The sequence below is a fragment of the Podarcis bocagei genome (genome assembly GCF_964188305.1).
Source record: "Podarcis bocagei genome assembly, chromosome: 5".
In the NCBI taxonomy this organism is placed as follows: domain Eukaryota; kingdom Metazoa; phylum Chordata; class Lepidosauria; order Squamata; family Lacertidae; genus Podarcis; species Podarcis bocagei.
In genome coordinates this window covers 99,253,228-99,280,779 of record NC_138129.1, presented here as the reverse complement: position 1 = coordinate 99,280,779, position 27,552 = coordinate 99,253,228, and the positions used below count along the sequence as shown (strand labels likewise).

General features: G+C 46.2%; 2 protein-coding genes across 2 annotated transcripts in view; one reads left to right on the top strand and one right to left on the bottom strand.

Annotated features, from left to right (window-relative positions):
* The window catches only part of KLHL20 (kelch like family member 20), a 28,268-nt gene extending 12,887 nt beyond the window's left edge, over positions 1-15,381 (top strand). Inside the window, exons 7-13 of the mRNA XM_081195676.1 lie at positions 594-709; positions 6,571-6,754; positions 7,985-8,128; positions 9,312-9,445; positions 10,394-10,602; positions 11,519-11,625; positions 13,517-15,381. Coding sequence (XP_081051802.1) covers positions 594-709; positions 6,571-6,754; positions 7,985-8,128; positions 9,312-9,445; positions 10,394-10,602; positions 11,519-11,625; positions 13,517-13,601 — 979 coding nt within the window. The 3' untranslated portion in view covers positions 13,602-15,381. The remainder of the gene's footprint in view (positions 1-593; positions 710-6,570; positions 6,755-7,984; positions 8,129-9,311; positions 9,446-10,393; positions 10,603-11,518; positions 11,626-13,516) is intronic.
* Positions 15,382-18,177: 2,796 nt separating this feature from the next.
* Positions 18,178-27,461, bottom strand: CENPL (centromere protein L). The gene is made up of 5 exons (XM_081194500.1): positions 27,259-27,461; positions 25,967-26,149; positions 24,972-25,217; positions 21,302-21,844; positions 18,178-18,462 (listed from the first exon to the last, which is right to left on the bottom strand). Exons 1-5 carry the CDS (start codon positions 27,277-27,279, stop codon positions 18,394-18,396), a joined length of 1,062 nt encoding a protein of 353 aa, XP_081050626.1. The 5' UTR covers positions 27,280-27,461; the 3' UTR covers positions 18,178-18,393.
* Between the last annotated feature and the right edge of the window lie 91 nt (positions 27,462-27,552).

The following is a 27,552-nucleotide window of genomic DNA, read 5'->3' as shown; positions in this document are numbered from 1 at the left end:
CCTGACAAGTCAATCCACTTAGTTAGCAGAATGCTGCGACTCACCTTCCACTTTTAAACATGGCTGCTAATGTTAATTGTGTTGCTGCTTTTCAGCAGTTTTTTCAAAATGTGTAGGATAAGAGATCAAAATGTTATATTAAACTGTGTTTGGGTTTTGATTATACAGTGGTGCCCCGCAAGACGAATGCCTCGCAAGACGGAAAACTCGCTAGACGAAAGAGTTTTCCGTTTTGGAGGTGCTTCGCAAAACGAATTTCCTATGGGCTTGCTTCGCAAGACGACAATGTCTTGCGAGTTCCTGCTGGTTTTTTCCCCTTTCCCCCCTTTTTCTAAGCCTCTAAGTCGCTTATCAGCTGATCTGATCAGCAGATAAGCCGCTAAAAGCGCTAATCCGCTAATCCTTCAATGGGCTTGCTTCGCAAGATGAAAAAACCGCTAGACGAAGAGAATCACAGAACGGATTCTTTTCGTCTTGCGAGGCACCACTGTATAACAAATTACAAATTGTGTCTTGTTTTGGAGCAGTAGTTTTTGGTAATTTGCAAAATGATTGGATCACAGTAAAAATACTGTATGGCCTTTCCCATGCAGAGACCTAGTGGATGAAGCTAAGAACTATTTGCTATTGCCCCAAGAGCGACCACTGATGCAGGGACCAAGAACTCGACCACGCAAGCCTATCCGCTGTGGGGAAGTACTCTTTGCAGGTACGTATGTATGACTGTAGACTTGGTCAGGGAGGCAGGGCATACCATTTTTGGTCAACAGTATAGCAAGGCAGCGAGGGCCCTCGCCTTGTTCCAGGCAACAGGATCTCTGACGGTTGTAGTGGGCCACCTTTAACTTGAGGGAGAATTGACTTATCTAAATGTGTGTGACCTAAAACTTCAGTATAAATGTGTATGTGGTAAAATCCAGGCTGAGCAAAAGTAATGTGTTGGAGAGAGAGGTTTGGAAGAGAGATTCCTACTCTCCAGTGGGGGGTTAGGCAAAGTGATGATTGCTCCAAGCACATTAAAACTTGGTTAGTTTGCATCTGCCTTATCCACCATTAAACAAACGTTCCCCATGAAAATACTTAGGCTGGAATGAATCATAGATCCTTAGATTTCCCAATGAGTGAATGTTTTACTCAGAGTTTCCAGAAGTTTCAGCAAACAAGTCTCCAACTGCTGGCAGTAAAATAAAAATGAAAAATGGTTCCAAACATCTCAAAAAGTAAAGGACTTGGTTTCCTTACTCTTAGCAAAGATGGGTTAGCAAAGATGCAGACTATAAAGTTGCCCTTTTAGATAGATTCAGTTCACTTGCAGAATCAGGCCACATGGCTTCTTCCTTGTTCCAAGAAGCAGAAAGTGAAAAATGGGAGGGAGAAAACAAAAGGCTCCAGGGAGCCTTCTAAACTCTCCACCCCTAAACTCCACCCCAACTGGCAACCCAAGTTCAGGTTAACCCTTTCATTGACCCAGAGCAGAGGACACACACACACACAAAAATAATAAAAGTAAGAGTAAAGCAAAGAAATGTAGTAAAAGAAACAGGAAGATGAAAATAATAAAGGAATGAAAAAAGAAAAGAAGGAAATGAAAAGGGTTTCCGATTCTCCATCTGTCAGTTATATATATACAGTGGTGCCTCGCAAGACAAAATTAATTCGTTCCGCAAGTTTTTTCTTCTTGCGAGTTTTTTGTCTTGCGAAGCACGGTTTCCCATAGGAATGCATTGAAAATCAATTAATGCATTCCTATGGAAACCGCTTGCCAGGCTGGCGGTGCGGAGAAGGGCTTTTCTCCCCACCGCAAGCCTTCAGGACAGGTACGGGAACAGAGGGGAAGGGGCGCAGCGCTTCTCCTCTGTTCCCGGGGCTTGCGGTGGGAGGAGGGTTTTTCCTCCCCACCGCCAACATTCAGAACAGCATTCTGAATGTTGGCGGTGGGAAGGAAAACTCTCCTCCCACCGCAAGTCTTCAGGACAGCCATCCGAAGGCTGGCGTGGGGAGAAGGGCTTTCCGCCCCACCGCCAGCCTTTGGAGCAGCCTTCCGAAGGCTGGTGCAGGGAGAAGGGCTTTTCTCCCCACCGCCAGCCTTCGGAGGAGCCTTCCGAAGGCTGGCGCGGGGAGAAGGGCTTTCCGCCCCACCGCCAGCCTTCGGAGGAGCCTTCCGAAGGCTGGCGCGGGGAGAAGGGCTTTTCTCCCCACCGCCAGCCTTCGGAGGAGCTTTCCGAAGGCTGGCGCGGGGAGAAGGGCTTTCCGCCCCACCGCCAGCCTTCGGAGGAGCCTTCCGAAGGCTGGCGCGGGGAGAAGGGCTTTCCGCCCCACAGCCAGCCTTCGGAGGAGCCTTCCGAAGGCTGGCGCGGGGAGAAGGGCTTTCCGCCCCACCGCCAGCCTTCGGAGGAGCCTTCCGAAGGCTGGCGCGGGGAGAAGGGCTTTCCGCCCCACTGCCAGCCTTCGGAGGAGCCTTCCGAAGGCTGGCGCGGGCAGAAGGGCTTTCCGCCCCACCGCCAGCCTTCGGAGGAGGTCCGAGGACAGTGGGGAAGAAGCGCTGCGCTTCCCCGCTGTCCCGGAGATTTCCCTATGGGCTTTCGTCTTGCGAAGGAAGCCCATAGGGAAATTCGTTTTGCGAAGCGCCTCCAAAACGGAAAACCCTTTCGTCTAGCGGGTTTTCCGTCTTGCGAGGCGTTCGTCTTGCGGGGCACCACTGTATATGTATATATATATGAATGAAGATCATTCAACATATTCAAAGTATTCACTCCAGAATGGTATCCAGCTGTTCCTCCTTCTGCTAGGCGATCTTTTTCCAGTCTTCAGATCCAGACATCTCATGTTCATTCATTTTTTCTTTCACACAAAAGTCTAAAAGAGGTTCTCCTATTACAGTGGCACCTTCGGTTACAAACTTAATTCGTTCCAGACGTCCATTTTTAAGCCGAAACCGTTCTTAACATGAGGCGTGCTTTCATTAATGGTGCCTCCCGCTGCCAGTGCATGACTTTCGCTTGCATCCCGGGGCAAAGTTCGCAACCGGGAGCATCTACTTCCAGGTTAGCGGAGCTCGTAACCCAAAGCGTTCGCAAGGAGGACGGTACGTAACATGAGGTTCCACTGTATTACACAACAACTCCAGTGTTGAGAAGCAATTTACTCACATTGGTCTCTTTGCTGTGGCCATATATTAAAACAGTAATCTATAGTTATTTACTTATTGTATATTCATTAATTCACATCCAGTTTCATATCTTCCATTCCCATTTCCTGTTGGTCATGGTTTTCCATCCTAATTTAGAAAAAAGGTCCATTTCCTCTTCTTCCATTCTTTTCCCTCCTTAAGTCCATTCCAAATTGTACACAGAATCCTTTTTCTCATCTCTCTCTGGCAGCTCAGAATATTTCTTAACCTTTCTGTCCATGGTTTCATTCCACTCCTCCAACATCGTAACTCCACTGTTTGGCTGTTTTACTCTTCCAGTACCTGTGTGAAGATCCCCTCCATTTCACCACCTACTGCCTCCTACCACCATTCCACTCTCGTATTCTGGCAGTCCTCCATCAATATTATTCTCCAAAGGTTCTGTGTCTTCTTTAGCCTCATCTTTTTCTTTTCTTTTTTAAATAATTTTTATTAAGTTTCATATTACCAAATTAAACACCTCAAACCAATTGATCCAAATTATAACAATACATATCATGTAATCCAATTATTTTCCAAATTGTAAATTCCTTTTGTGGGGGGTACCCATGCTTCTTGATCGGCAGGAGTCCAATCCTCGAATATTTTCTGCTACTTTCATATTAAGAATGATATTTCCAGTCCCCTCTTCTCAAACCTTATCATTACTCATTTTCCTTTTCCTTCACCTCCGAATTGCTCTGCAAGTGGGTTGCAAAAAACAGTCTTATTTGTAGTTCTGTGTGGACTTTGTACTGCTCTCTCGTAAGTTCCAATAGTCCAGGCATTTCCACTCGAGCAAGCAATCGCCATCTTGTCGTTCCAATGAAATACAGTCTAAAAGCTCGCTCTTTAACTTTCCCGACCTGTCGCATCATAAATTAGTCTTTTTCCAGGAGGGCTGCCCCTTCCAGTTTGCAATCTCATCGAAAGTAATAAATCTTCGGCTTGCATTCCCCAAGACCAAACCTCCCTGCAACACAGATCTCGTATCCAATCTCCATTCTAACTGCGTCACAAAGAGAGCCCTTCTTCTATCCAAATCCTTTACAGAGTAAAACCTTTAAAATTATTATATTATATTATTCCCACACAGTTCATTTTTAGTCCCATTTGCCAATTAGTTGCTGCGACGGATCTTCTAAGAGGAGGGGTTATTAGTTAATCACATAGAGCAAAAAAAGATAAAAGTTATTCCCCCCCCTTTTCAGTTCCGTTGCACTCCATTCCACATACCAGCTTGTCTGTAGTTTGATGTAATCTTCCGTCTCAGTCTTCTTCATTTCAGTGGTAAAATTGTTAGCAGATAAAAACCTCCTGCCTCTCTTGAAGCATGTGTGTTATCTTTCACCAATTTTTTTCTGTTAAGTAACGCAACTAATTTCGTTCCTGGAAGTAGCTTCGGAGGAGTTCCGAGACCCGCCAAGGGTTGTGCACCCAGTGCCTCACCCCCTCCTTCTTCCGAACTCGGGGGTGATTTGTGGCAACAGCAGGTGAAAGCTGCATCTCTCCCCCTGGAGAGATGTTAGGGAGACTGATTTACTCCCCATAATCAGCCTCTAATTACCTTGTGCGAGCTGGATAGATGTTAATATCCGCCATCTTCCAAGGCGCCCCTAGTGGCCCCCCTAGCCTCATCTTTTTCAGGTCCATTTTCATTCACATTTTTATGCAGTTCAGCTGTGAGCTCTTTCAGTTGCTCATCCAGTAGTTGCTGCACAATGACAACAGTCAGTGTCCAACCATATTTTTCCATTACTGAGTGTTCTTGGTCTTACTAACAACTCACTTTCCTGTCAAAGCCCCCTGGCTGCTTATCACAGCTCATTCTTTTCTCACAGTAGCATAATTATGTTAATTAGTTTCACTTTGCAACCAGCACTTTCAGCAGAGGGACAGAGGGTTAAAAATCAAATACAGTAAATATTTCTAACAGTTGGAATACCTCTTAGCTGTTTAAAAAACAGGCAGCCCTGCTTAGGGAAGCTTTTAATGTTTAATAGGTTATTGTATTTTAGTGTTCTGTTGGAAGCCGCCCAGAGTGGCTGGGGAAACCCAGCCAGATGGGCGGGGTAAAAATAATAAATTATTATTATTATATTATTATTATAAAATATGTGTTTTAAAGGTAAAGGGACCCCTGACCATTAGGTCCAGTCGTGGCCAACTCTGGGGTTGTGGCGCTCATCTCGCTTTATTGGTCAAGGGAGCTGGCATACAGCTTCCAGGTCATGTGGCCAGCATGACTAAGCCACTTCTGGCGAACCAGAGCAGCACATGGAAATGCCATTTACCTTCCCACCAGAGCGGTACCTATTTATCTACTTGCACTTTGATGTACTTTCAAACTGCTAAGTGGGCAGGAGCAGGGACCGAGCAACGGGAGCTCACCCTGTCGCGGGGATTCGAACCGCTGACCTTCTGATCAGCAAGCCCTAGGCTCTGTGGTTTAGACCACAGCGCCCCCCACGTCCCGTTAGGCACAACCAATTAAGACATACTTTTTGTTTTGCTTTCAGCCTTTTAATTATTGTCTCTTCTTAAGCTAGCAGTTGGGTCACATTCCAGATGTATATTTTAACTGGCAGACAGATAACCTGAGTCACAATTTATAACAGTTTCACAAATAATTTTAAAAAAGGGAAGTTTAGCCAACCTTACATCCCTTAAGACTGTTATGTGGTGTTTGGGCAAGAATGCAATTCCCTCCACTCTCAGTCATTCACCCCCATCCAAGTCCCTCAAAAACTTCTCAGTCTCTTAGCATGGAAAGCAGCCTTTCAGAGCATCAGAGGTTAATCCCTGTTATCTCTGTTTTCCCAGAGATAATGTGATAACCAAGTTTTATGGCTTTGCTGTCATTACTTGCCACATAATTGTCTCTGTCCATGGTGTGTTGACAACAGATGTCTAGTCCAGCATTTTTCTTCCCCAGAAGTTCATATTAATGTTAATATAATTATGTATTTTAATTATATCCTGTCATTCCATTGCATTGCATCTCCAACAACTTTCAGTGGTTCAGAGAAGCTGCTGAATTGCAACTCATTACCAAACTTAAAACCATGGAGAGACCTGGTCTGAACAAAGACATTGGATTCTTATCTCATTATACATGACTAAGCCATTTTTCACCTTCTCACCCCCTGTCTTTTCCTGTAGGACCTATTGCAGTCGTTAAGAGTCGTCAACAGGCTCATCTCAGCTATCTGCCAATCTCCCATTCCCACCACCCTTCTGAGTAATACCCCTCCCCACCTTCTCACTATATAGAAGGATCTGGCAACTTCTGTTTCAGTGTATCTGAAGAAGTGTGCATGCACACGAAAGCTCATACCAAGAACTAACTTAGTTGGTCTTTAAGGTGCTACTGGAAGGATTTTTTTTATGTTAACTTTCAGTGGGTGGCTGGTGCAGTGGCGACGCCATTTCCAGTGTTGAGCGCTACGACCCTCAAACAAATGAGTGGCGGATGGTGGCTTCCATGAGCAAAAGGCGGTGTGGGGTTGGAGTCAGTGTCTTGGATGACCTTCTGTACGCAGTGGGAGGCCATGATGGTTCTTCCTATCTCAATAGTGTGGAAAGGTAAGTTCTTGTCAAACACACTTTTCTGGTTCTCTGGAGCTTAACTGCTTGCTCTGATTATAGCAATGGATGTTGAATCAGCTTCCATGCAAGCTGCTATTCCATCTCTCATTTATTTATTTTCTTGGAACGAGAAAGATAGCTTATTCCGAACATCTCAAACCACAATGCAAACTAGAGACTACTACTCTAACTGCAACCTAATACTCCTGCAACAGTGTGAGAACCATTCCCCACCACAAGTTGTAACCTTTGCATAATATATCTAAAAAAAGATTGATCAAGATCCAAATACTTTCCTAAACAAGCATTTTTTAAAAAAATTATCTGTACGCATGGTACACTATGCACACCTGTTTGCAGTGGTTCTGGTATCTGGCTCATCATTTGAATCTCTGAGGACATTGCTTTTTTCTTTTAAGGTTTCCAAGTCTGATTGTCATAGAGATTTCTTAGGTTAGAAACTGAACATGCACACACACACACACACACACACACACACACACTGCAGGGATTCACTTTTTCTGGCCCTCACTCTCTTATCTAACTTGGATATCAGCCCCTTTTCCCATTAGTGGTGGTGAATTGTAGCCGGACTATGAAGGAGCACATAATTCTTTCATTCCGGCTTTAGGCTGAGGGGAAGGAGACTAAGCAGCACCTAGTTTCCCTTCCTCCCTTCCCCAGACTCAGCTTCCAGGTGCACAGCTGAACTGTGGGGAAACTCTCCTTGTCCATGTGCAGGGCCGGGTTCCAGGTGGGTTTTTGTGCCTGTAGACATGGACAAGTCAGGCATGTGCTGCATGCATCCACAATTGTGTTTTTAGATTTTTGGGGAGGTGCCTCTTTCGGCTTTCCCCCCAGAAGATCATTTTGTACTTCCGGTGACCTCAGGGCTCAGCTGAGCTTCCCAATTATTGCCTCTTGTGCATGTGTGGTGGCATTTTTACTAACACAGCATCAACCCTGTAGCCTAAACATCATAAGCAGAGGGACTGATGGCATGGTGCTCCTGATGCCATGTGGTCTGAAACTTGGGAAAGGAGGTACTGCCTCTGGAAAGAGTACCCCATTCCATTCATTAAGCTGTGTCCAGGTTATAATGTTTAGCCTCTACTGACATAGACCAATGAGAGGTTTTGAGGGAAGGGCAGTAAGTAACGAGAAAATGCAGGTTTAAGAAATCCAGGTGAAATGACCATAAAGACCTGACATGTATGCCTTTTCTAGATACGACCCAAAGACGAATCAGTGGAGCAGCGATGTAGCACCCACCAGCACCTGCAGAACTAGTGTCGGAGTGGCAGTTCTTGGTGGCTACCTGTATGCTGTGGGTGGACAGGATGGTGTCTCCTGTCTTAACATCGTTGAAAGGTATCTTTTTAAGGAGTTGGGAGCGGGGGGGAGCACTCACACACATTCCTATGCACACTGCCAGGAATCTTTTGCTACTGTTATAATGTGTGTCTGTTATGAACACGTCTTTGCCCTTAGCCTTATGCTCACAAAAAGTAATAAAGGAAGATTGGTTTAGTACATGAAACGAAAGTGACAGTATATGAATGCTGCTTTCAGACAGCAGAGTTAAAATATAAGAAGGCATCAACTCACAGAGCATACACAGCATGATCTAAAGAGAAAAAAGGATTCCTATCTATCCCAAAAAGCTTAGAGACAGTGAATGTGACAATTTTGCCACAGTACTCATGCTAAAAGTCAAGCGAGAAAGGAGAGGTAAGTAAGCAGAACCTCAGTTAGGGATCAAGAGAACTGTGCCTTTCGTTTGAGAATTACCGTATTTTTCCTTCTATAAGACGACCCCTGTTTTTTTTTAACCCAAAATTAAGAAAATGCACTATGCACTTATCTGTGTATAAGATGACCTCTTATTTTAAACTTCAAAAATTTAGGAAAAATATAGTCTTATACACAGAAAAATACGGTATGCTCTTCTCATCAGTAACCCATACTAGCAAGGCTACAGCATCTCTCACCCATGCCTTAGTCTCCTTGGTCCAGTGAAGCAAAGGGTTGATTCCCAAAATTGTTGAGTGAAAATGAGTCCCTTGTTGGAGCTTTGAGAGCAACCTAAGCATTTAAAATCTGGGGTTTAAGTACTCTTTTGAGCCAGGAGGATTTTCTGGTTTTTTAGATGAGTAATTAATTAATTATAATTGTCATAATACCTCCCCCCCCATTGTTTAGTTTCCATAAGTTCCTGTCTATTCATTATTTTGTTTACCTTGCCCAGTTTATGGTTGACAGGACATGACCCTCTTGACAAATGAATAACTGGTTACCTACGTATATGTTTCCCAAATCCTGGTTTATCTCTGGTAGAATATTCTGTTGTCTATATGGTATGGAACCCATTCTGTTTTCAGGAGGTGATAATTGAGTTTGCTAGTCTATTTTAAGTATTAAGAGGTCAGGCTATTTACCAATGCCTTCCAAGACACATTTAAGATAAAGACTAGTACCAGGGTCCAGATACTTGAGGGGTATTGGTGGAATTGGTCAGACTTGGTGAGAGAGATGCTTTTGTGTTTTGTTTGAGGTATGACCCAAAGGAGAACAAATGGACTCGCGTGGCTTCCATGAGTACAAGGCGCCTTGGGGTGGCTGTGGCTGTGCTAGGTGGCTTTCTTTATGCTGTTGGAGGCTCTGATGGGACGTCACCTCTGAACACAGGTATCTCCATGCAAGAGCCGTTAATTTACTCTCCAGGTGCTTCTGAGGAGTTCTGACATGGCTCATTTGAAGAAGGTTTTCCTGAGAAAATGAAAGGGCTGGTAGTAGCAGAGTTCAGCTCTGGGTGGTGTGTGTTTTTTTACCAAATTGTCATATTTTGCTAATTTTATATTGAGTAGATATGCCGATGTCTCCATCTGATAGGCAATTTCCCAAGACAAATATTTGAGAACTGTTTAAATCCTAGACTTTCAATTTTCTTATGTAGGATAGCAGTGGCTACTCAACATTATAACTGAATAGCCATTGAAGTTGAATAGCTGAATTTTCTCCAGGTTCAGGGGCAGTATACCTCAGATTTCCAGCTTCTGGGAGAAAATGCTGGGGGCTGCTTTTGGGTTTCCTGGAAGCATCTGGCTAGTCAGGATCATAGAATCATAGAGTTGAGAGGGACCCTGAGGATCATCTAGTCCAGGGGTCAGCAACCCGCGGCTCCGGAGCCGCATGTGGCTCTTTTACACCTTTGCTGCGGCTCCGGGGCGGATACTAGCGAGGGGAGGAGGCGCATTGTGTGCCCCGACACTCCCCACTGTTTTAAATGTCGCAATGGTTTTGCGGCTCCCAGTTTTTTTTCTTCAGTCCAAGTGGCTCTTTTTGTCTTAAAGGTTGCAGACCCCTGATCTAGTCCAACCCCCTGCAATGCAGGAACATGCAACTGTCCCATATGGGGATAAAACCTGCAACCTTGGTGATGTCACCACCATGCTCTAATCAACTGAGCTATCCAGGCAATATCAGAAACACGATAGCACAGTTGATGGGCCTTTGGTCTGATGCAACAGAAGAAATAGAAATGAGAACGGACAATGGCTTCCATTGGTGTTTGGCTTTTCTTTTCTTGTGGCTGTGTTATTTTGCCCTTGATCCATGTATGCAAATCTTCCACAGTGGAGCGCTACAACCCTCAAGAGAACCGTTGGCACACAATAGCACCCATGGGCACTCGACGTAAACACCTAGGTTGTGCGGTATACCAAGACATGATCTATGCTGTGGGAGGCAGAGATGATACAACTGAACTTAGCAGTGCTGAGCGATACAACCCCAGAACGAACCAGTGGTCTCCTGTGGTAGCCATGACGTCACGCCGTAGCGGGGTAAGCTGGGGTTGATTTGGCTGCTGTTCCTGCTCAGCTTGAATTCTTTAGACCAGAGGTGGCTAACCTGAGCTCTGGATCCAGTCTTCTAAGCTACAGGAAGTGGCCTACCAGCTACTGCAGCTTTTATCTTCCATTTTGAGCAGGAAATATAGCTCTCTGTTCTTTAGAAAGCAATCAGAGTGCTTTAGGATCTCTAAGAGCAGACAAGAGGGACCTTTTCTCTCCAACCTCTACACCGGGGTGCCCCAACTTTTTTCAAAGAAGTGAACACACATGAGGGCTTGCCAAAGTTGTTGAGCTGTTTTAAGGATTTTGCCTGGGGACATATACTGCCGTGGGAGCCAGTTTAAGTCGAATGGCGGGCTGGATTAGGCACCTGAAACGGACTTTGGACATGCCTGCTCAACACTAAGCAGCACAATGCTAAGATTGGAGATAAGCCCTCTGACAGCTCTTTAGTTCCTCCAGGATAAAAGGCATTTCCAGTGCTGGAAATGCTAAGGCTGGGTGGGTGTGATAGTGAGAGTGCTGCATGCTTGCATGTTTGGTGGGTGTGCGTGTGCATACCTTGGTTACACCTGTCACTAATATGTGGCCATCAGAGGAAGACTGACCATCAGTGCCGCTCTTAGGCTGAAAAGAAAATTCAGACTTGGAGTGAAGCAGTACAATTCTGTCAACTCTGGATGTAGACAGTATGTGCATTGAGATATATAGCCTGACCAATGAACTAGTTAAACTACTTACCTCTTATCCATATCTTCTTCTCAGTTGTTCTTCCACCAATGGAAAAATGTAAATTGTGTACTTGACCCCGCTGAATATCCTTCTGCAGAAGCCCTTGCGTTTAGAACACTAGACTGTATTGCAATACTCCCAACTTACACAAATCACTTATTTGGTCATTATCTAGGTTGGCCTCGCTGTTGTGAATGGACAGCTAATGGCCGTAGGAGGCTTTGATGGCACAACATACTTGAAGACTATTGAAGTGTTTGACCCAGATGCCAACACATGGAGGTAAAGTTTAAAGATCATAATTAGGATGCATTTTGTTTTTCAGAAACAATGCCAACCCTTGCTTTGGCATTAAATGATAGAATTTCAGTTCATGCCAGTGTGGTGTAGTGGTTAAGAACAGTGGACTCGTAATCTGGTGAACCAGGTTCGCGTCTCCGCTCCTCCGCATGCAGCTGCTGGGTGACCTTGGGCCAGTCACACTTCTCTGAAGTCTCTCAGCCCCACTCACCTCACAGAGTGTTTGTTGTGGGGGAGGAAGGGAAAGGAGAATGTTAGGGTAGTGATAAAGTGGGATGTCAAATCCAAACTCTCCTCCTCCTCCTCCCCTAGTGCACTTTGATTCCCTCCCAATTCTACAAACAACCTTACTTTCTGCTTTAAAGTAGGAATCATTTCAGACTATGGTTTGCCCAGAAGCCAGAATTGAAAAACCCAATCAAGGGCAGGATTCAACTAACAAGCCCCACCAAAGAAAGTCTGTGCAGTGGGACTTTCCTCCTCTCTTCCCCCTGTGTGCTTCCATTGGCTCTAGGGGTGTGTTAGAAAATCCAGAGCAAGATTGTTGACAGAGCGATTTGGTTGCATTATGCTGAATTCCTCCCAAAATATGGCTTCCAGTGTGGGCTTGAGGACAAACTCCAGCTTGTCACAAAATGAAGGGGGGAAGGGAACAAACAAGTCTGAGTCTTGATCACATAATATGAAAGCATGGTTTGATTTGGTGGTTGAACCCGCCTTTTTATTAAGACCATGTACAGATTCCTATCAATCCTAGGCATCAAAATAATCTCAAGACCTTTTTCTTCAGTCTCTTCATATTTTGCTGGCCTATATCCCACTATTTAGTAACAAGCATGCCAGCTAATGATTATTCTCATATGGCAATTTCTCTCTCCTAATACAGTGGTACCTCGCAAGACGAATGCCTCGCAAGACGGAAAACCCGCAAGACGAAAGGGTTTTCTGTTTTGGAGGCGCTTCGCAAGACGAATTTCCCTATGGGCTTGCTTCACAAGAAGAAAGCCCATAGGGAAATCTCTGGGGACCTCTTTTAAATGCTGGTGGTGGGGAGCAAAGCCTTTCCCCCCCCTCCGGCCTTTAGAAGAGGTCCAGGAAGGCCGGCGGGGGCCGAAAGGCTTTGCTCCCCACCGCCAGCATTTTAAAAGCAATCCGGGATAGCAGGGAAGCGCTTCCCGCTATCGCGGACGGCTTTTGAAGGCAGGCGGGGGGGAGCAAAGACTTTCGCCCCCCGCCCGCCTTCAGAAGAGGTCCAGGACCTCTTCTGAAGGCGGGCGGGGGGCGAAAGTCTTTGCTCCCCCCTGCCTGCCTTCTCGGGAGAGCGGAGAAAGGCAGCACGTTTCTCCGCTGTCCCGGACGGCTTTGGAAGGCAGGCGGTGGGGAGCAAAGACTTTCGCCCCCCGCCCGCCTTCAGAAGAGGTCCTGGACCTCTTCTGAAGGCGGGCGGGGGGCAAAAGTCTTTGTCCCCCCTGCCTGCCTTCCCAGGGGCTTTTACATCGCCTCGGACAGCGGAGAAGTCCTCCGCTGTCCCAGGGTTTTTTAAAATGCTGGGGGTGGGAAGAAAAGCCTTTCCCCCCCCCCCCCCAGCCTTCAGAAGAGGTCGGGGGACAGACTGTCCCCGGACCTGGTCTGAAGGCGGTTTCCATAGGAACGCATTAATTGATTTTCAATGCATTCCTATGGGAAACCGTGCATCGCAAGACGAAAAACTCGCAAGAAGAAAAAACTTGCGGAACGAATTAATTTCGTCTTGCGAGGCACCACTGTACAGTCATTTGGAGAGCATCCATGTTGACTATTATAAATTTGATTCTTGCACTTCTGTAAGAATAGGGGTTAAATTAGAGTAACAAAGTGTGTCTTTTCTTTGCAGACTGTATGGAGGAATGAACTATCGTCGGCTTGGAGGTGGAGTGGGAGTTATAAAAATGACACACTGTGAATCCCATATATGGTAGAAAGCCAATGGGAGAAATCTCTCTCACTCCGAGTTCATTCCTATTGAAGCTGGTCAGCTTGGTGACTGCTGAGCTCTCTGAGGCTCTAGTAAAATTGAGATCACATTTATATTATTCGCTGGTGCCTCTTTCTATGGGACTATAATGGATGTTGCAAGCATTTCCCCCTCCTCTACTAGTTACAGAAGACCAGACCAAGCAACCCCAGGAATATACCTGGAACACATAGTTTTCATTGTCTTTGTCTCCCCATTCTAATTTTACAATCTTAATGAAGAAACTGGAATGTAATGTTATTCTGAGCAATGAAGACCTCAAGCTGTATATGAGTTCCATCAAAGACAGGAGCCTATTGAGAGGTAGACAATGCATCTGCATAGACGAATGTTTCTCTGAAACATCATTGGCCTTGTTTAAAGAGGTCAAGTCAAAGACTTAAATGCTCCATTTAAATGAATTAGTTGCATAAGAGCCCATTCATTTCAACAGGGCTTTGGCAGATGCTGCTGCTTGAATTTTACATCGCATTGGGGGAGATTCTATATATGCTGAAACCTGTTCCATTTCATTTCTACCATATTGTTGATATCATGGTAATGTGATTTCCCCCCAAGTAAAATTCTGATGCAGCTTTCTAAATGAAGCTGTTTGTAAGCTTTGGCCTAGTTAAAATCTTTGGAAGCAAAGGGCTAGCCAACAAAAGGTTGCTGGCACTGTGGGTCAGTAAGAACAAAGAATTAAAATAATAATAATACAGTAGTGGAACAAGGAATAGACACATAATAATTTGAGCAATCTACCCGGAAGTTCTCCAGCACAAGCCCCACTGAAGTCAATGTGGAGCACAGCAGAATTTGTGTGCTGCTTCTGTTCATTTCTGTACAGGTTGTGGAGGAGAATGTCTTGGTAGATAGTCTCCCTTTGTATTGACTTTATGCTCTAGTTGCATCTGTTTTGTATTTCTCACTGTTAGTGCACTAGTAACGTTAACTAGTGTGACTAAGTACATATACAAGCCTGATTTGGTTTAAAGAACAGAGTACTGTATCAGAAATAGGATACCTATTTTATCTCCTAGTAATAATTTGTACTTCAGAGCCACACACTGACCGTTAGTGAAATGGTATCTACATCTATCTATAATGATGCCTGTCTTGGCACTTTTGAAAGACATGCTTAGAATTATAAGCATTTTGAATTTGTCTAAGCTGCCATCTTTATCCTTAAAGCATAGTTCTGTCTAAAAACTCAGCTGTCACGGCTGTAGCTAAATTAGTGGGTTGTAGGGCAAGGATGGGAAACCTATGTCACTGCAGTTCTTGGTTCTAGGCAACCCCAGCAGACATGGCCAGTGATGGCTGGAGCTAAAGAACAGTTATGTATAACTCGTGTCCTATTCTTGTGGTGCCAAGGAAGCAGCAGAAAGGAAAGCTGATCACAGCATTGGGTGAGGTGAGGTGAGTTGCAAGGAATGCCAATGAAATTAAGTTTTACTGACATTTCCTTTAAGAAGTAGCTTTATTTGTAAACTTCAACATCTTCAATGTCTTTGGGTGGGTGGGGAACTTAACACAAGTGGATTTTCAAGAAAGGGGAAAACCCTTCTTGGCCTGAGAGATGGGATTCTTGTGTTTACATTTTGAACATTTGCACCTTTACAAAGAAAAAGTATTCTGTAAACAATTGTTTACATATCATTTGTGCTTTTTCTAGCATGAGTTGATTTGTATAAATAGTGTTACCTTAATAAAATCATTTGGTGTGTTTTCTCATGACTTAACTGAAAGAGCAGAAGTTGCTGGTTTATCCTTACTTTATAGCTCCCAACCCAAACCCTTTGGGCTAGTAAATTGAAAACAGTGAGCAAAATACCTCTGTATAGCTGTAATATACAGTAAGCCCACAATATGCTGTGTTTACTCGAATCCAATGCTCACCTTTTTTGGCCAAATTATGTCGCAAAAATTAAGTTGCATATTAGATTTGATGGCACATTTACATTCACCAGCAAATACTTTTTTAGGGTTTCAAGGTGCACATTAGATTTGAGTAAATACAGTCCATGGGGGTTACATTCTGGAGATCATGTCCAAAGCCCAAATCATGTCTCGCCAAAGCACATTGGGCTCAGTGGTGGGTGGGCTTGCCAAAGTATATTTTTTGCCCAGCACGTAAAAGCTGAATGCACACAAGTTGTGGGCTTACTGTGGTATCAATTTCATGTGCAGCTGAAGAACTTAAGAGCCTGCTGGATCAGGTGTGTGTGGGAAATCTACAAGCAGGATCTGAACACAGGAGCACTCTCCCTTCCTGCAGTTTCCAGCAACTATCTCCAACCACGGAGGCAGAGCATGGCCCTCATGGCTTATAACCACTGATGGCCTTGATCTGCCACGCGTTCGTCTAATCCTCTTTTAAAGCCATCCAAGTTGGTGACCATCACTGATTCCTGTAGGAAGGAGTTCCATTAACTATGGGCAGTGTAAGGCGTTTTCTTTTATCTGTCCTGAATCTTCCATCATTCAGCTTCACTGGTTTTTATGGAAGCAGTGGAAAGAATCCTGCAGGTTATGTAGTCCAACCCCGCAGAGTGCAGGAATCTCAACTACATCATAGATGATAGATGGCTGTCTATCCTTTGCTTAAAAACATCCAAGGAGAGTCCATTCCACTGTTGAATGACTCTTACCACCAGACAGTTCTTCCTGATGTTTAGTCGGAATCTTCTTCCTTGTAACCTTGGTTCAGGGTCCTACCCCGCAGAGCAGGAATCTTGGTCCATCTTCCATGTGATAGCCATCTTCAAATATCTAAGGGTTATTATTTCCTCTCAGTCTCTTTATCAGGCTAAACATATCCAATTCCCTCAACTATTCCTCATAAGGTTGGCTTTCAATACCCTTTTTGTTGCTGTCTCTGCACACATTCCAGCTTGTCAATATCCTCCTTAAATTGTGCCCAGAACTGGACACAGTATTCCATGTGTGGTCTCACCAAGGCAGAATAGAGTGGTACTATTACTTCAGTGATCTGGACACTGTACTTCTGTTGATGCAACCTAGAAAAGCATTAGCTTTTTTGCTGCATCATCACATCATGTTAAGCTTGTGGTATACCAAGACCCCTGGATCCTTTTCACAATCCAGTTGTACCCCATCATATTTGAGTAGACAGTTATTCCTGCATAAGTGTAGAACCGTACATTTATCCCTATTGAAATTCTTGTTAGTTTAAGCCTAGTTTTTCACTCTGCCCTGCCCCCACACTACGCTACTGGTTAGCAGAGGTTGGCCCCAGGTGCAAAATTCTGATGGGCACAACTTGGCACAATGTCCACACCCTGCACCCCTGTGCTGGCCAAGCCCAGTGTTGGCAAAGCCACCCAGCTAAAAATACATGGCCACTGCCACTGGCAGCCATGTGCCTCATGGGCTGTGCACACACACCCCGGCACATGCCTCCATCCCAGCTGCCCAGTCCACCAGGGGGGCACATTACCTGTCCTGCCCCGGCAACCCATGCTATGCCACTGCTGCCAAGATCCTACTGAATTCCGATTCCGTCTTCTGCAGCATTGGCTACCCCTGCCAGTTTGGTGAGCAACTCCTCAATTCCTTCATCCAAGTTGTTTATAAAGGCATCGAACAATGGGCCCAGGACAGAACCTTCCACCACCTCACTTGCCACTTATTTCCAGGATGGTGATGAACCATTAGTGAGCACTCTATGGATTTGTCAGTTTTTATTTTGTCTGTTAAGCCTAGAATTTTGTCTCTCTTCTCCATAATCTGCCTCAGTTCTCAGACTATCCTAGGGTCCAATTATCTAGGGCACCCTTTCTCAACCTTAGGTCCTCAGATTGAGAGACAGTGTGGTGTAGTGGTTAAGAGCAGTGGACTCGTAATCTGGTGAACTGGGTTCGCTTCCCCGCTCCACATGCAGCTGCCGGGTGACCTTGGGCTAGTCACACTTCTTTTAAGTCTCTCAGCCCCACTCACCTCACAGAGTGTTTGTTGTGAGGGAGGAAGGGAAAGGAGAATGTTAGCCGCTTTGAGACTCCTTAGGGTAGTGATAAAGCGGGATATCAAATCCAAACTCCTTCTTCTTCAGATGCTACTGGACTACAACTCCCATCATCCCTGACCACTGGTCCTGCTAACTAAGGATGAAGGGAGTTGTAGTCTAACGGTATCTGGGACATAAGGTTGATATAGGCCATCTATACATTTTACCTCTTTGTCTTGACTGTAATACATATAGTTTCATTTGTAATCTCAAAATCTCCCTGAGCAGTTTGATTGGGACAATAGAATGTCCTTCATACTAAATTACTTGAGGCCCAATATCACCACCCAGCTTGCTGAATTCAGTGCCCTCTCTGACATACACAGCAACACCACCTTCAGTACATCCTTATAATGTTCCTATAAAGTTTATAACCAGTAATAACCATGTCCCATTGGTTCCTTCATTCCACCATCCTCTAAGCCGAAACAATCCAGTTGACAAGAGGTACTGTGATCAAAGAGCGCAGCATAATCACTTAGTACCATACTCACATAAATCACTAGTCAAATATAATACCATATTTATTATTTGTAGGGTTTATATAGTTTAATGATCCATATTTTCAGGAAGGTGTAAGACTTTTTAGGTTTGACCAGAAAGGTAAATATACTCTGTACACACTACATCTGAGCAGATGAATAAGAATAAGACTCTCACACACAAAAGTCATCTTTGTACTGGATATACTTTCTATAGCAAAAGCATAGATGGTACAACACTTAAATCACATTTTTAAAACTGCCAGTTCTGTTAGGAATGCCATCAATGATATCAGATGCTGAGCATGAAAAATCTGCAAGAAAGAAATTGGAGAATGTTTTAAAAAGTTGCTGCAGGATCAAAACAGGATAAAATACAGTTTATTCAATGAAGTATTTAAGCTAACAATGTCAACAGCCCATATAAACCAGTTTTGTTTAATTACATTGTCTGAAGTCAATCTGAAAAGCCAAACTTTCCTGTTTTACATTCCTGGAGAGGTATGAAAGGGGTGAAGAGGAAAGTTGATAGAGAAGAGATCCATGGCTTGAAATTGAAACCACTAGAACATAGGGGAACAATGGAAAGCCTTCATTTCCTTTTTCAAAAGTATAAGCACAATACTTTTCAAAGCAGCATTTTAGAATATCATTAAGATGCCAATTCCCACCAGATCTAAAGTCATTTGGTATCTATGTGATTGCTGTGTTTCACTGGATTACTAAAGCTTGTGTCCTAACTTGTCTTCCCAAATAGAATGGAATTTCATGCAGAGAATAAGGCTTTCCTAACTGCTTCCCTTGGCAGCCCCTTGTACCACTCAAGGGTGCAGCAAATCACAAGAGCAGACACCGGCAAAAATCATGATGTAGGGAAAACCCTGAAGTCAGCCAATGCCTCTACATGGGTCCATCCTCATTTCAAACAGCATGATATATCAATATATTGCAATGTTTAGCTGGTGATATATTGTGAAGTTGAAAACCAGATATCACCCAACCCTAGTGCCTGCTCTGTGGTTTGCTGCCCCTAGCAGGAGGCAGGGAAGAGTTGAGCCGGCAGAGCAACATACAAAAGTTGGCTTCATGCGGTTTATCATCAGGGCAGATATTTTGAACCGGTTATCACAGTGTGGATTTCAAACTGGCTTTCAATGATATATCACTATATAACCCAGGCCTGATCTCAGCAGGAAGTGATCTGACCATGACAAGGGACTGATGTCAATACTCCCTACTTTCATATCACCCTCCTCCTGCTCGGCTGATAAAACAACGTTCAGAGTGTGGCCTGCCACATGCGTTGGGCTAGTGACATGCTGTGACAACCCCATGGTCATTATGGCAGCCATGATGAAGTCCTAAGCCACCCCAAAGCCAGTTGTCTTGGCATGGATGTTGGACCCCAGAACTAGCATTCTGGGAGTCCTCAACACTTACTCTGAGACCAGCCGTCTGTTCGGGCAAGGAGACTGTTGGGCAGGGAGGCCGGTGGAAACCAGCAGAATCCCTAATCTCTCCTGGTTGCCCAACATCAGGAACAAACCCTCTAGACAGAGCCTGGAGAGATGAAATCTCTACAGACCACAGCAACCTTGATGCTGCACAGAGTACCCAGTTGGGCACAGTAGGTAACACCACCTCCACCCTCCTTAACTACCCAATCTTAGTGATACAGACCAGATCAACCTCCTCATCTATAAATCAGATCGTGTATAAGGGAGGCCTTACTCAGAGTCAACCTGGTATTTAGCAGCAGCAGCAGCAGCTGCAAACCTGAGGGCTGGCTGATAGGATAACCCCAATTCCCTATGTTGGAGGAGGGGCTGGCACATGGCACCTCCCATACCATACCGCCCCCTACCATGAACCACTGCAGTTGGGGTCCCCCTGCTCAGTTCCTCTCCTCCCAGACATATCTCCCCTCCCTCAATGAAAACAAACCAACACAAATTAAAAACTGTGACTCCACTAAGAATACCCCAGCCCATTATTTGGAGAAATTGCAGCAACACACTTTATAATAGGAATCAGCTACTGGTTGCCTGTGGCTCAATATGCCCCCTACCCTGCAACCCAGTCTTCGATGCACACACTTTGTTCTGAGTGCCCAAAGTATTATTCAATATGCTCCCCAGCCCTGGGAAAGGTAAGAAGGGACAGATGCAAGAAACCATTCTATTCATGTGCCAATATTTCTCCCACCTTGTAATTGAGCCATTGCATAAAGGAATGCAGAAAAAAATCAGTATCTCCACCCCCTATAGCTAGGGAATAGGTAGAAAGGGGCCAGAGGCACAAAGTAGTTGTAGGGTTTCTACTTCTCTTGAATGCTTACTTCCACCCAGAAAGGGGGTAGTGTGTTTGCTAGACCTGCCACCAAGCTTCTTCCTAAAGTATAAATGGCCAGCTGGTAAAATCAGCTGCAAAGTGTTTGAAGTCTACATTGCAAAATGTATGCCTCAAATATTCCTTTAGGACACTCATCTATTTATAATTTGTCACTACCAGGCTAGTATCAATTTTGGGTGAGATCAATCACCTGCCAAGAGCAGTATTCAAAATTAGCCAGGCATTTTGCACCTGGCTTTTGACCACTTGCGACCAAGTGAAGTTGCCTGGGTGCCAGGATGGTGCCTGACATCTCCACCATCTGGAGATGCAGGCCTGGGGATCATTGGATCTGGACTGTTTTCACACACTAATACTCCATCCTGTAGAATTCTATCAGTTATATTTTATCTGCACAATCAGAATGAATTTCTGAAACCAAAATGCTTTTTCTGTATAGCCTGAGCAGCAGGCAGCATTAAGAAACAGAGGTCAGAATAGGCCAATATATATGTGGGCTGTCCCTGGAGCAAGTGACTTTTCTTCTTTAAGTACTCAAAGCTCTTAGCCTAGCTCAAGGTTGTCATCTGAACGAGCCTGATGCTTAACTGAAAATAAATCACAATCAGTCCATCATTTGAAAATTAGACTGCAGAGCCATCTTGCCCAAAAATGGCAACTAGACAGTCCATTATGGCAACTGTAGCCTTGGTTTAAGGAGCCATTTGTCCCCTAACTTATAAATGTTTAAGTTTCTAATACTGGCCAAGAGTAACAGTTATTGTAACTAGTTGCTAGTGGTAAATGAGCTAGGTCCCATACCTTTATTTTCCCAACAGAATGGGCAGAAGCTACTGATGTGGAGACTTGCACCAGTATTGTGCCCGACAGGTAGATCTTGAAGTGTCTATGGAAGTGGTTGTAAAGACACGCCATGAATAATTCCACTTCTTCTTGCCTGACTTCTCCTGGAGTGCTGTGGATTGAATCCCAAAGGGCTTTTGCATCTTCAGGATGGATAGAATAGGAAATATCCAGAGGGTAAGCTGTGCCAAGTGTAGAGAAAGTCAGCTCTGTTGGAACTCTAGGATTGTCCATAGGGCACCCAGTCCACATTGCAGCCATCCAGGAAAGACTGATAGGGGTGATGTGCAAGGGGCTCAGACAACAGTCAAAGGTCTGTTGAAGCCAAGTTTCTACAAGGACCGTGAGAGCCTTTGCCCCATTCACAAGGAACAAGGGCAAAAAAGTAAACTCCTCATCAACAATCTCAAAAAGGTCATTTCCACCAGTACAAGTAAACCAGCCCATCCACACCACTTTCTCTTCTGCATTTTTAGCTGCCACCTGAGGCCTCTTCGTGATCTATGGGAAATACATAAATACACCAATTATGCACATATTGCAACTATACGAAATGGCTTGAGTCAACACAATTTTGGAAACCAACTCCTGCAATTCATTTGTTATGGTGAGGAAAAACTAGGGGAAATATACTGACAGCACTTAATCTCTCAACAGTTCTTCAACAAATGTGCACCTATCACTTTGATAGTACAGTGGTGCCTCGCAAGACGAAATTAATTCGTTCCGCAATTCTCTTCGTCTTGCGGGTTTTTCGTCTTGCGATGCACGGTTTCCCATAGGAATGCATTGAAAATCAATTAATGCGTTCCTAGGGAAACCACCTTCAGACCAGGTCCGGGGACAGTCTGTCCCCGGACCTCTTCTGAAGGCTGGGGGGGGGGGACAAGGGCTTTTCTTACCACCCCCAGCATTTTAAAAAACCTTGGGACAGCGGAGGACTTCTCCGCTGTCCGGGCGATCTTAAAATGCTGGCGGGCGGCATTTTAAAATCGCCCCGGACAGCGGAGGACTTCTCCGCTGTCCGGGGCGATTTAAAAGCCCCTGGGAAGGCAGGCAGGGGGGAGCAAAGACTTTTGCCCCCTGCCCGCCTTCAGAAGGTGTTCCCACCCCCCCGCCCGGCTTCGCAGCAGCGCTACGAAGCCCGGCAGCTGGGGCAGCTGTTCCCGCCCCCCTCCCCCCTTCGGAACATCGTTCCGAAGTGGGGCGGCTGGGGCAGCTGTTCCCGCCCCACCTCCCCACTTCGGAACAGCGTTCCGAAGTGGGGCGGATGGGGCAGCTGTTCCCGCCCCACCTCCCCTCTTCGGAACATCGTTCCGAAGTGGGGCGGATGGGGCAGCTGTTCCCGCCCCCCCTCCCCCCTTCGGAACATCGTTCCGAAGTGGGGCGGATGGGGCAGATGTTCCCGCCCCCCCTCCCCCCTTCGTAACATCGTTCCGAAGTGGGGCGGCTGGGGCAGCTGTTCCCGCCCCACCTCCCCCCTTCGGAACATCGTTCCGAAGTGGGGCGGCTGGGGCAGCTGTTCCCGCCCCCCTCCCCCCTTCGGAACATCGTTCCGAAGTGGGGCGGATGGGGCAGCTGTTCCCGCCCCACCTCCCCCCTTCGGAACATCGTTCCGAAGTGGGGCGGCTGGGGCAGCTGTTCCCGCCCCACCTCCCCCCTTCGGAACATCGTTCCGAAGTGGGGCGGATGGGGCAGCTGTTCCCGCCCCACCTCCCCCCTTCGGAACATCGTTCCGAAGTGGGGCGGATGGGGCAGCTGTTCCCGCCCCCCCTCCCCCCTTCGGAACATCGTTCCGAAGTGGGGCGGATGGGGCAGCTGTTCCCGCCCCACCTCCCCCCTTCGGAACATCGTTCCGAAGTGGGGCGGCTGGGGCAGCTGTTCCCGCCCCACCTCCCCACTTCGGAACATCGTTCCGAAGTGGGGCGGATGGGGCAGCTGTTCCCGCCCCACCTCCCCCCTTCGGAACATCGTTCCGAAGTGGGGCGGATGGGGCAGCTGTTCCCGCCCCCCCTCCCCCCTTCGGAACATCGTTCCGAAGTGGGGCGGATGGGGCAGCTGTTCCCGCCCCACCTCCCCCCTTCGGAACATCGTTCCGAAGTGGGGCGGCTGGGGCAGCTGTTCCCACCCCACCTCCCCACTTCGGAACATCGTTCCGAAGTGGGGCGGATGGGGCAGCTGTTCCCGCCCCACCTCCCCCCTTCGGAACATCGTTCCGAAGTGGGGCGGATGGGGCAGCTGTTCCCGCCCCACCTCCCCCCTTCGGAACATCGTTCCGAAGTGGGGCGGATGGGGCAGCTGTTCCCGCCCCCCCTCCCCCCTTCGGAACATCGTTCCGAAGTGGCGCGGCTGGGGCAGCTGTTCCCGCCCCCCCTCCCCCCTTCGGAACATCGTTCCGAAGTGGGGCGGATGGGGCAGCTGTTCCCGCCCCACCTCCCCCCTTCGGAACATCGTTCCGAAGTGGGGCGGATGGGGCAGCTGTTCCCGCCCCCCCTCCCCCCTTCGGAACATCGTTCCGAAGTGGCGCGGCTGGGGCAGCTGTTCCCGCCCCCCTCCCCCCTTCGGAACATCGTTCCGAAGTGGCGCGGCTGGGGCAGCTGTTCCCGCCCCACCTCCCCCCTTCGGAACATCGTTCCGAAGTGGGGCGGCTGGGGCAGATGTTCCCGCCCCCCGCTTCGGAACAGCGTTTTAAAATGCTGGGGGTCGGCAGCGAACACTCCCGACCCCCAGCATTTTAAAATCTCCCCGGGACAGAGACTTCTCTGCTGTCCCTTGGAGATTTTAAAATGCTGGGGGTCGGCAGCGAACGCTTTGCTCCCGCCCGCCAGCATTTTAAGATTGCCCGGGGCAGGCGGGGGGGAAGGCAGGCGGGGGGAGCAAAGACTTTTGCCCCCCGCCGGCCTTCAGAAGAGGTCCTCTTCTGAAGGCCGGCTGTGGGCGAAAGTCTTTGCTCCCGACCGCCAGCATTTCCCTATGGGCTTTCGTCTTGCGATGCAAGCCCATAGGGAAATTCGTCTTGCGAAGCGCCTCCAAAACAGAAAACCCTTTCGTCTTGCGGGTTTTCCGTCTTGCGAGGCATTCGTCTTGCGGGGTACCACTGTACTCTATTCACAGCCATGGACAATTATGCATGTTTTCATGGAAAACCCACTGAATTAAGCAAGACTTAATTCCTTGCCTGGACAAGGAAGCCTTTTTGAAAGTGCAGATCCAACTGGACCTGCACTTTCAAAGTGCCAGGCTCTGCATGGCGCAGTGTCTCTTGCATGATCAGTTTGGGATTCATGGGTCTGAGACCCAGTGGTCACATGAAGTGCAGCCAGAGGCTTCCTGTGCCTGCAGGCCACCTACTTTTAAGAATTGCTCTGATACATTTTTTCAGAACCACTTTTCAAGAGAAATGGTGCAATCAAGACTGGGTGCAAAGGATCCAGTGATTGACTCACCACCAACTGTAAGCATGATTCCCTAGCATCCAAAGCAAATCAGATTAATTTAATAACACTAAGATAACAGTGGTGGCATACTGAGATGAACTAGTGTATTTTCTAGACCCAATACAATAGTATTCTTCAATATTGTTAAGACAAACCCATAGATATTAAAATATTGGGCCTATAGTACCTACTTGAATGAGAACTGCATCTGGTTCCTGTTCTGTGATTTTCAAAGCTGAGAATGAAGAGAACGTCACTTTAAATTGAAGTTCATATTCAATTTCCACAGGTCTCCTTTGACTTTCAGATGCAATAAAGCGACTCAACTGTCTAGAATATTCTTTCAGCTGTCCATAAGAGAATTTGTACAGAGGAGTGACAGCGTATAAAGTCCACTGCTTACACAGAAGCAAGCTTATTTGAGGATCAGTATTTCCCTGGAATGTGAAGAACAGTTTTAGCTTCCTAGGTGCAGGCAAGTGGTGTCCATACTCTACACTTTCCAACAAAAACACCAAAAACAGAGCAAATATCACTATGAGCAACTTTTTGGATATGGTTCATCCAATTCTCAGGACAGTCTGCAACTAATTTAATAGCTACCACAACCCCCCCCCACACACACACACATCACCAGTCTAAAGCTTTCCCAATAACACCATTTAGAGGTTCAGGTCCTCTTCAACCTATTTCCCCTCTGCTACCTTTTATGGCTAGAATATATAATCTAGAACAGATGAAAGTGCCCTGTACAATAAGTAGTGGACTAATGCAAGAAGGAAAAATATAATTTACCATATAAATTTAGGTCTTATTAAAAGAAGTTCAGATGGTAAAAATATGTCAATCCCTTGGCCAACATTAACTTTTCAGGAGACAAGATCAAAGTTTTAAGACACTTGTAGTAAGTTGTTCTCTCTCTCTCTCTCTCTCTCTCTCTCTCTCTCTCACACACACACACACACAGAGAGAGAGAGAGAGAGAGAGAGAGAGAGAGAGAGAGAGAGAGAGATGATATATTCTAGGCAGGACAATATTACTGTAATTTCCTTTCCAAGTTGTCCTAGAACTATTTCTGAAAGATTAACTATTAGTTACCAGAGGGTTTTTTCCCCTTTGCACCAAATAAAAAGCTACTTCATTTTGCAATATTTTGCCAGCTATACCAAGCTCACCAAAGGATTACCTGCAAGTGAAGAGTTTGTTGAATCATTCTCATAGCTGGGGTCTGACTAAACAGGTTTCGTCTGAGGGATACAACACGTCTTGAAAGATGTGCAGTGTTAATGATGTTCACATCATGATCTACAGTTTTTTCTCCAAAAACAGAAAGTGTCCTGTAGTCGCAAACCCTCGTATCTTCCACATGCTGATAGTTTACCAATCAATAGGCAAAAAGGAACAAAAGTTAAAACTATTTTATACAAAGTAAAGAAAATGCAGGTGATCATTTACTCAGCATGACAAGGACTCACATGAAGACAAGCCAAGATATTTGGGGTGGAAGTTGGCACTAAGAAATCCTGTTGAATACTAGAATAATAGGTTGCAAAGAAATCTGGGGACAATCTATTTCTCTCATTATAGATACAGATTTTAAAGAGAACAAAATAAAAACAGCACCACAAGGATTTGGTAACACGAATCAAGCTATACCTTCCCTCTACACAGCACAGGACTGGCTACCTTCCTAGTGTGCTTTAAACAGTTTTGTTTAACTCAGCATTTTGTCACACCCCCCCCCCCCCGAAAGGAGCGCCTCTCCTCACATCTGCCAACCTTCGGAATCTGAGTTATTCATGGGAGGCTTGTCTCGTGGTTCTGCCAACAGCTGCAGCCCCATCATGTCAGGGCCTTCCCTGTGGTGGCACCCAATTGATTGGCGAAATCCCTTCTCTTTGGCAGCATGGCCATCTCCCTCACCAATAAACTTTTGGCATCAGTGTAACATAATCTTATCTTTTCACACAGGCATTTCAGTCAGAAGTGCAAGTCAAGTCTGGGTGCCTGTACACATCTCCATGCCTATTGCAGGAATGTTTTTAGATATTGTGGGTGAGTTTCTCTCAGAGCAGACCTACCAAACTGACTTCCTTATTTGCTTTTTATTAAATTTATATGCCACCCTTCACCTCAAGATCACAGGTGGGTTTTACAGCAGGAAAGCACATAACAACAACACCATAAAGCAGCAGGGGGTTATTATAGGGAGGGCAATAATATGAATTAATGTGGACCAAGCCAAGGCCCGTTGATTTCAATGGGCAAGACTCGGTCGGATAATTAATTAAAATAAAACACTCGGCGGCAGCGGGTGGGGATTTGCATAACTCGGTTAAAAAACAAGAAACCCCAAAGCAATATCCCTGCACGGAGAAAGCTAGCATTGACGTTTCGAGGAAGAGCGCCAAGAGGTGGGCCGCAATTGCCAGCCAGGCAAGGTAACGAAGGCAGCAGCTCGAGAGCCCAACGCTTTACCTGTCGCTGAACCCTCGCCATCGCGGGGCCGAGACCTCCCTCTTCGCCACCCGCCCGCTCCCAAATAACGGAGCCAACCAACCAACCAATCAACGGCTCCCCTCAGGGCGGCGGGCGATTTAAAAATAGAGTTTAAAATGCCTCCTTCCAGCAGCCAGTTCGGCGCCCGCTCGGGACACTCGCCGATTGGCTTTTCTTAGGAGGTCCCGCCTCCCCCGCTCGACGTCGCCTCGGGCCTGGCAAAGGCTCTGCCGAGGGAGGCGGTCCGAAGCTCCTTGCCCGAAGTAAGGATGG

Bases quoted from the DNA above. Each gene is read 5' to 3' on its own strand.
- CENPL (XM_081194500.1), bottom strand. From the start codon at position 27,279: ATGGCGAGGGTTCAGCGACAG. The intron at 26,150-27,258 runs GTAAAGCGTTGG...GTAAACTATCAG, and splicing joins TGGCGAGGGTTCAGCGACAG to CATGTGGAAGATACGAGGGT. The intron at 25,218-25,966 runs GTAATCCTTTGG...TTCACATTCCAG, and splicing joins AACAAACTCTTCACTTGCAG to GGAAATACTGATCCTCAAAT.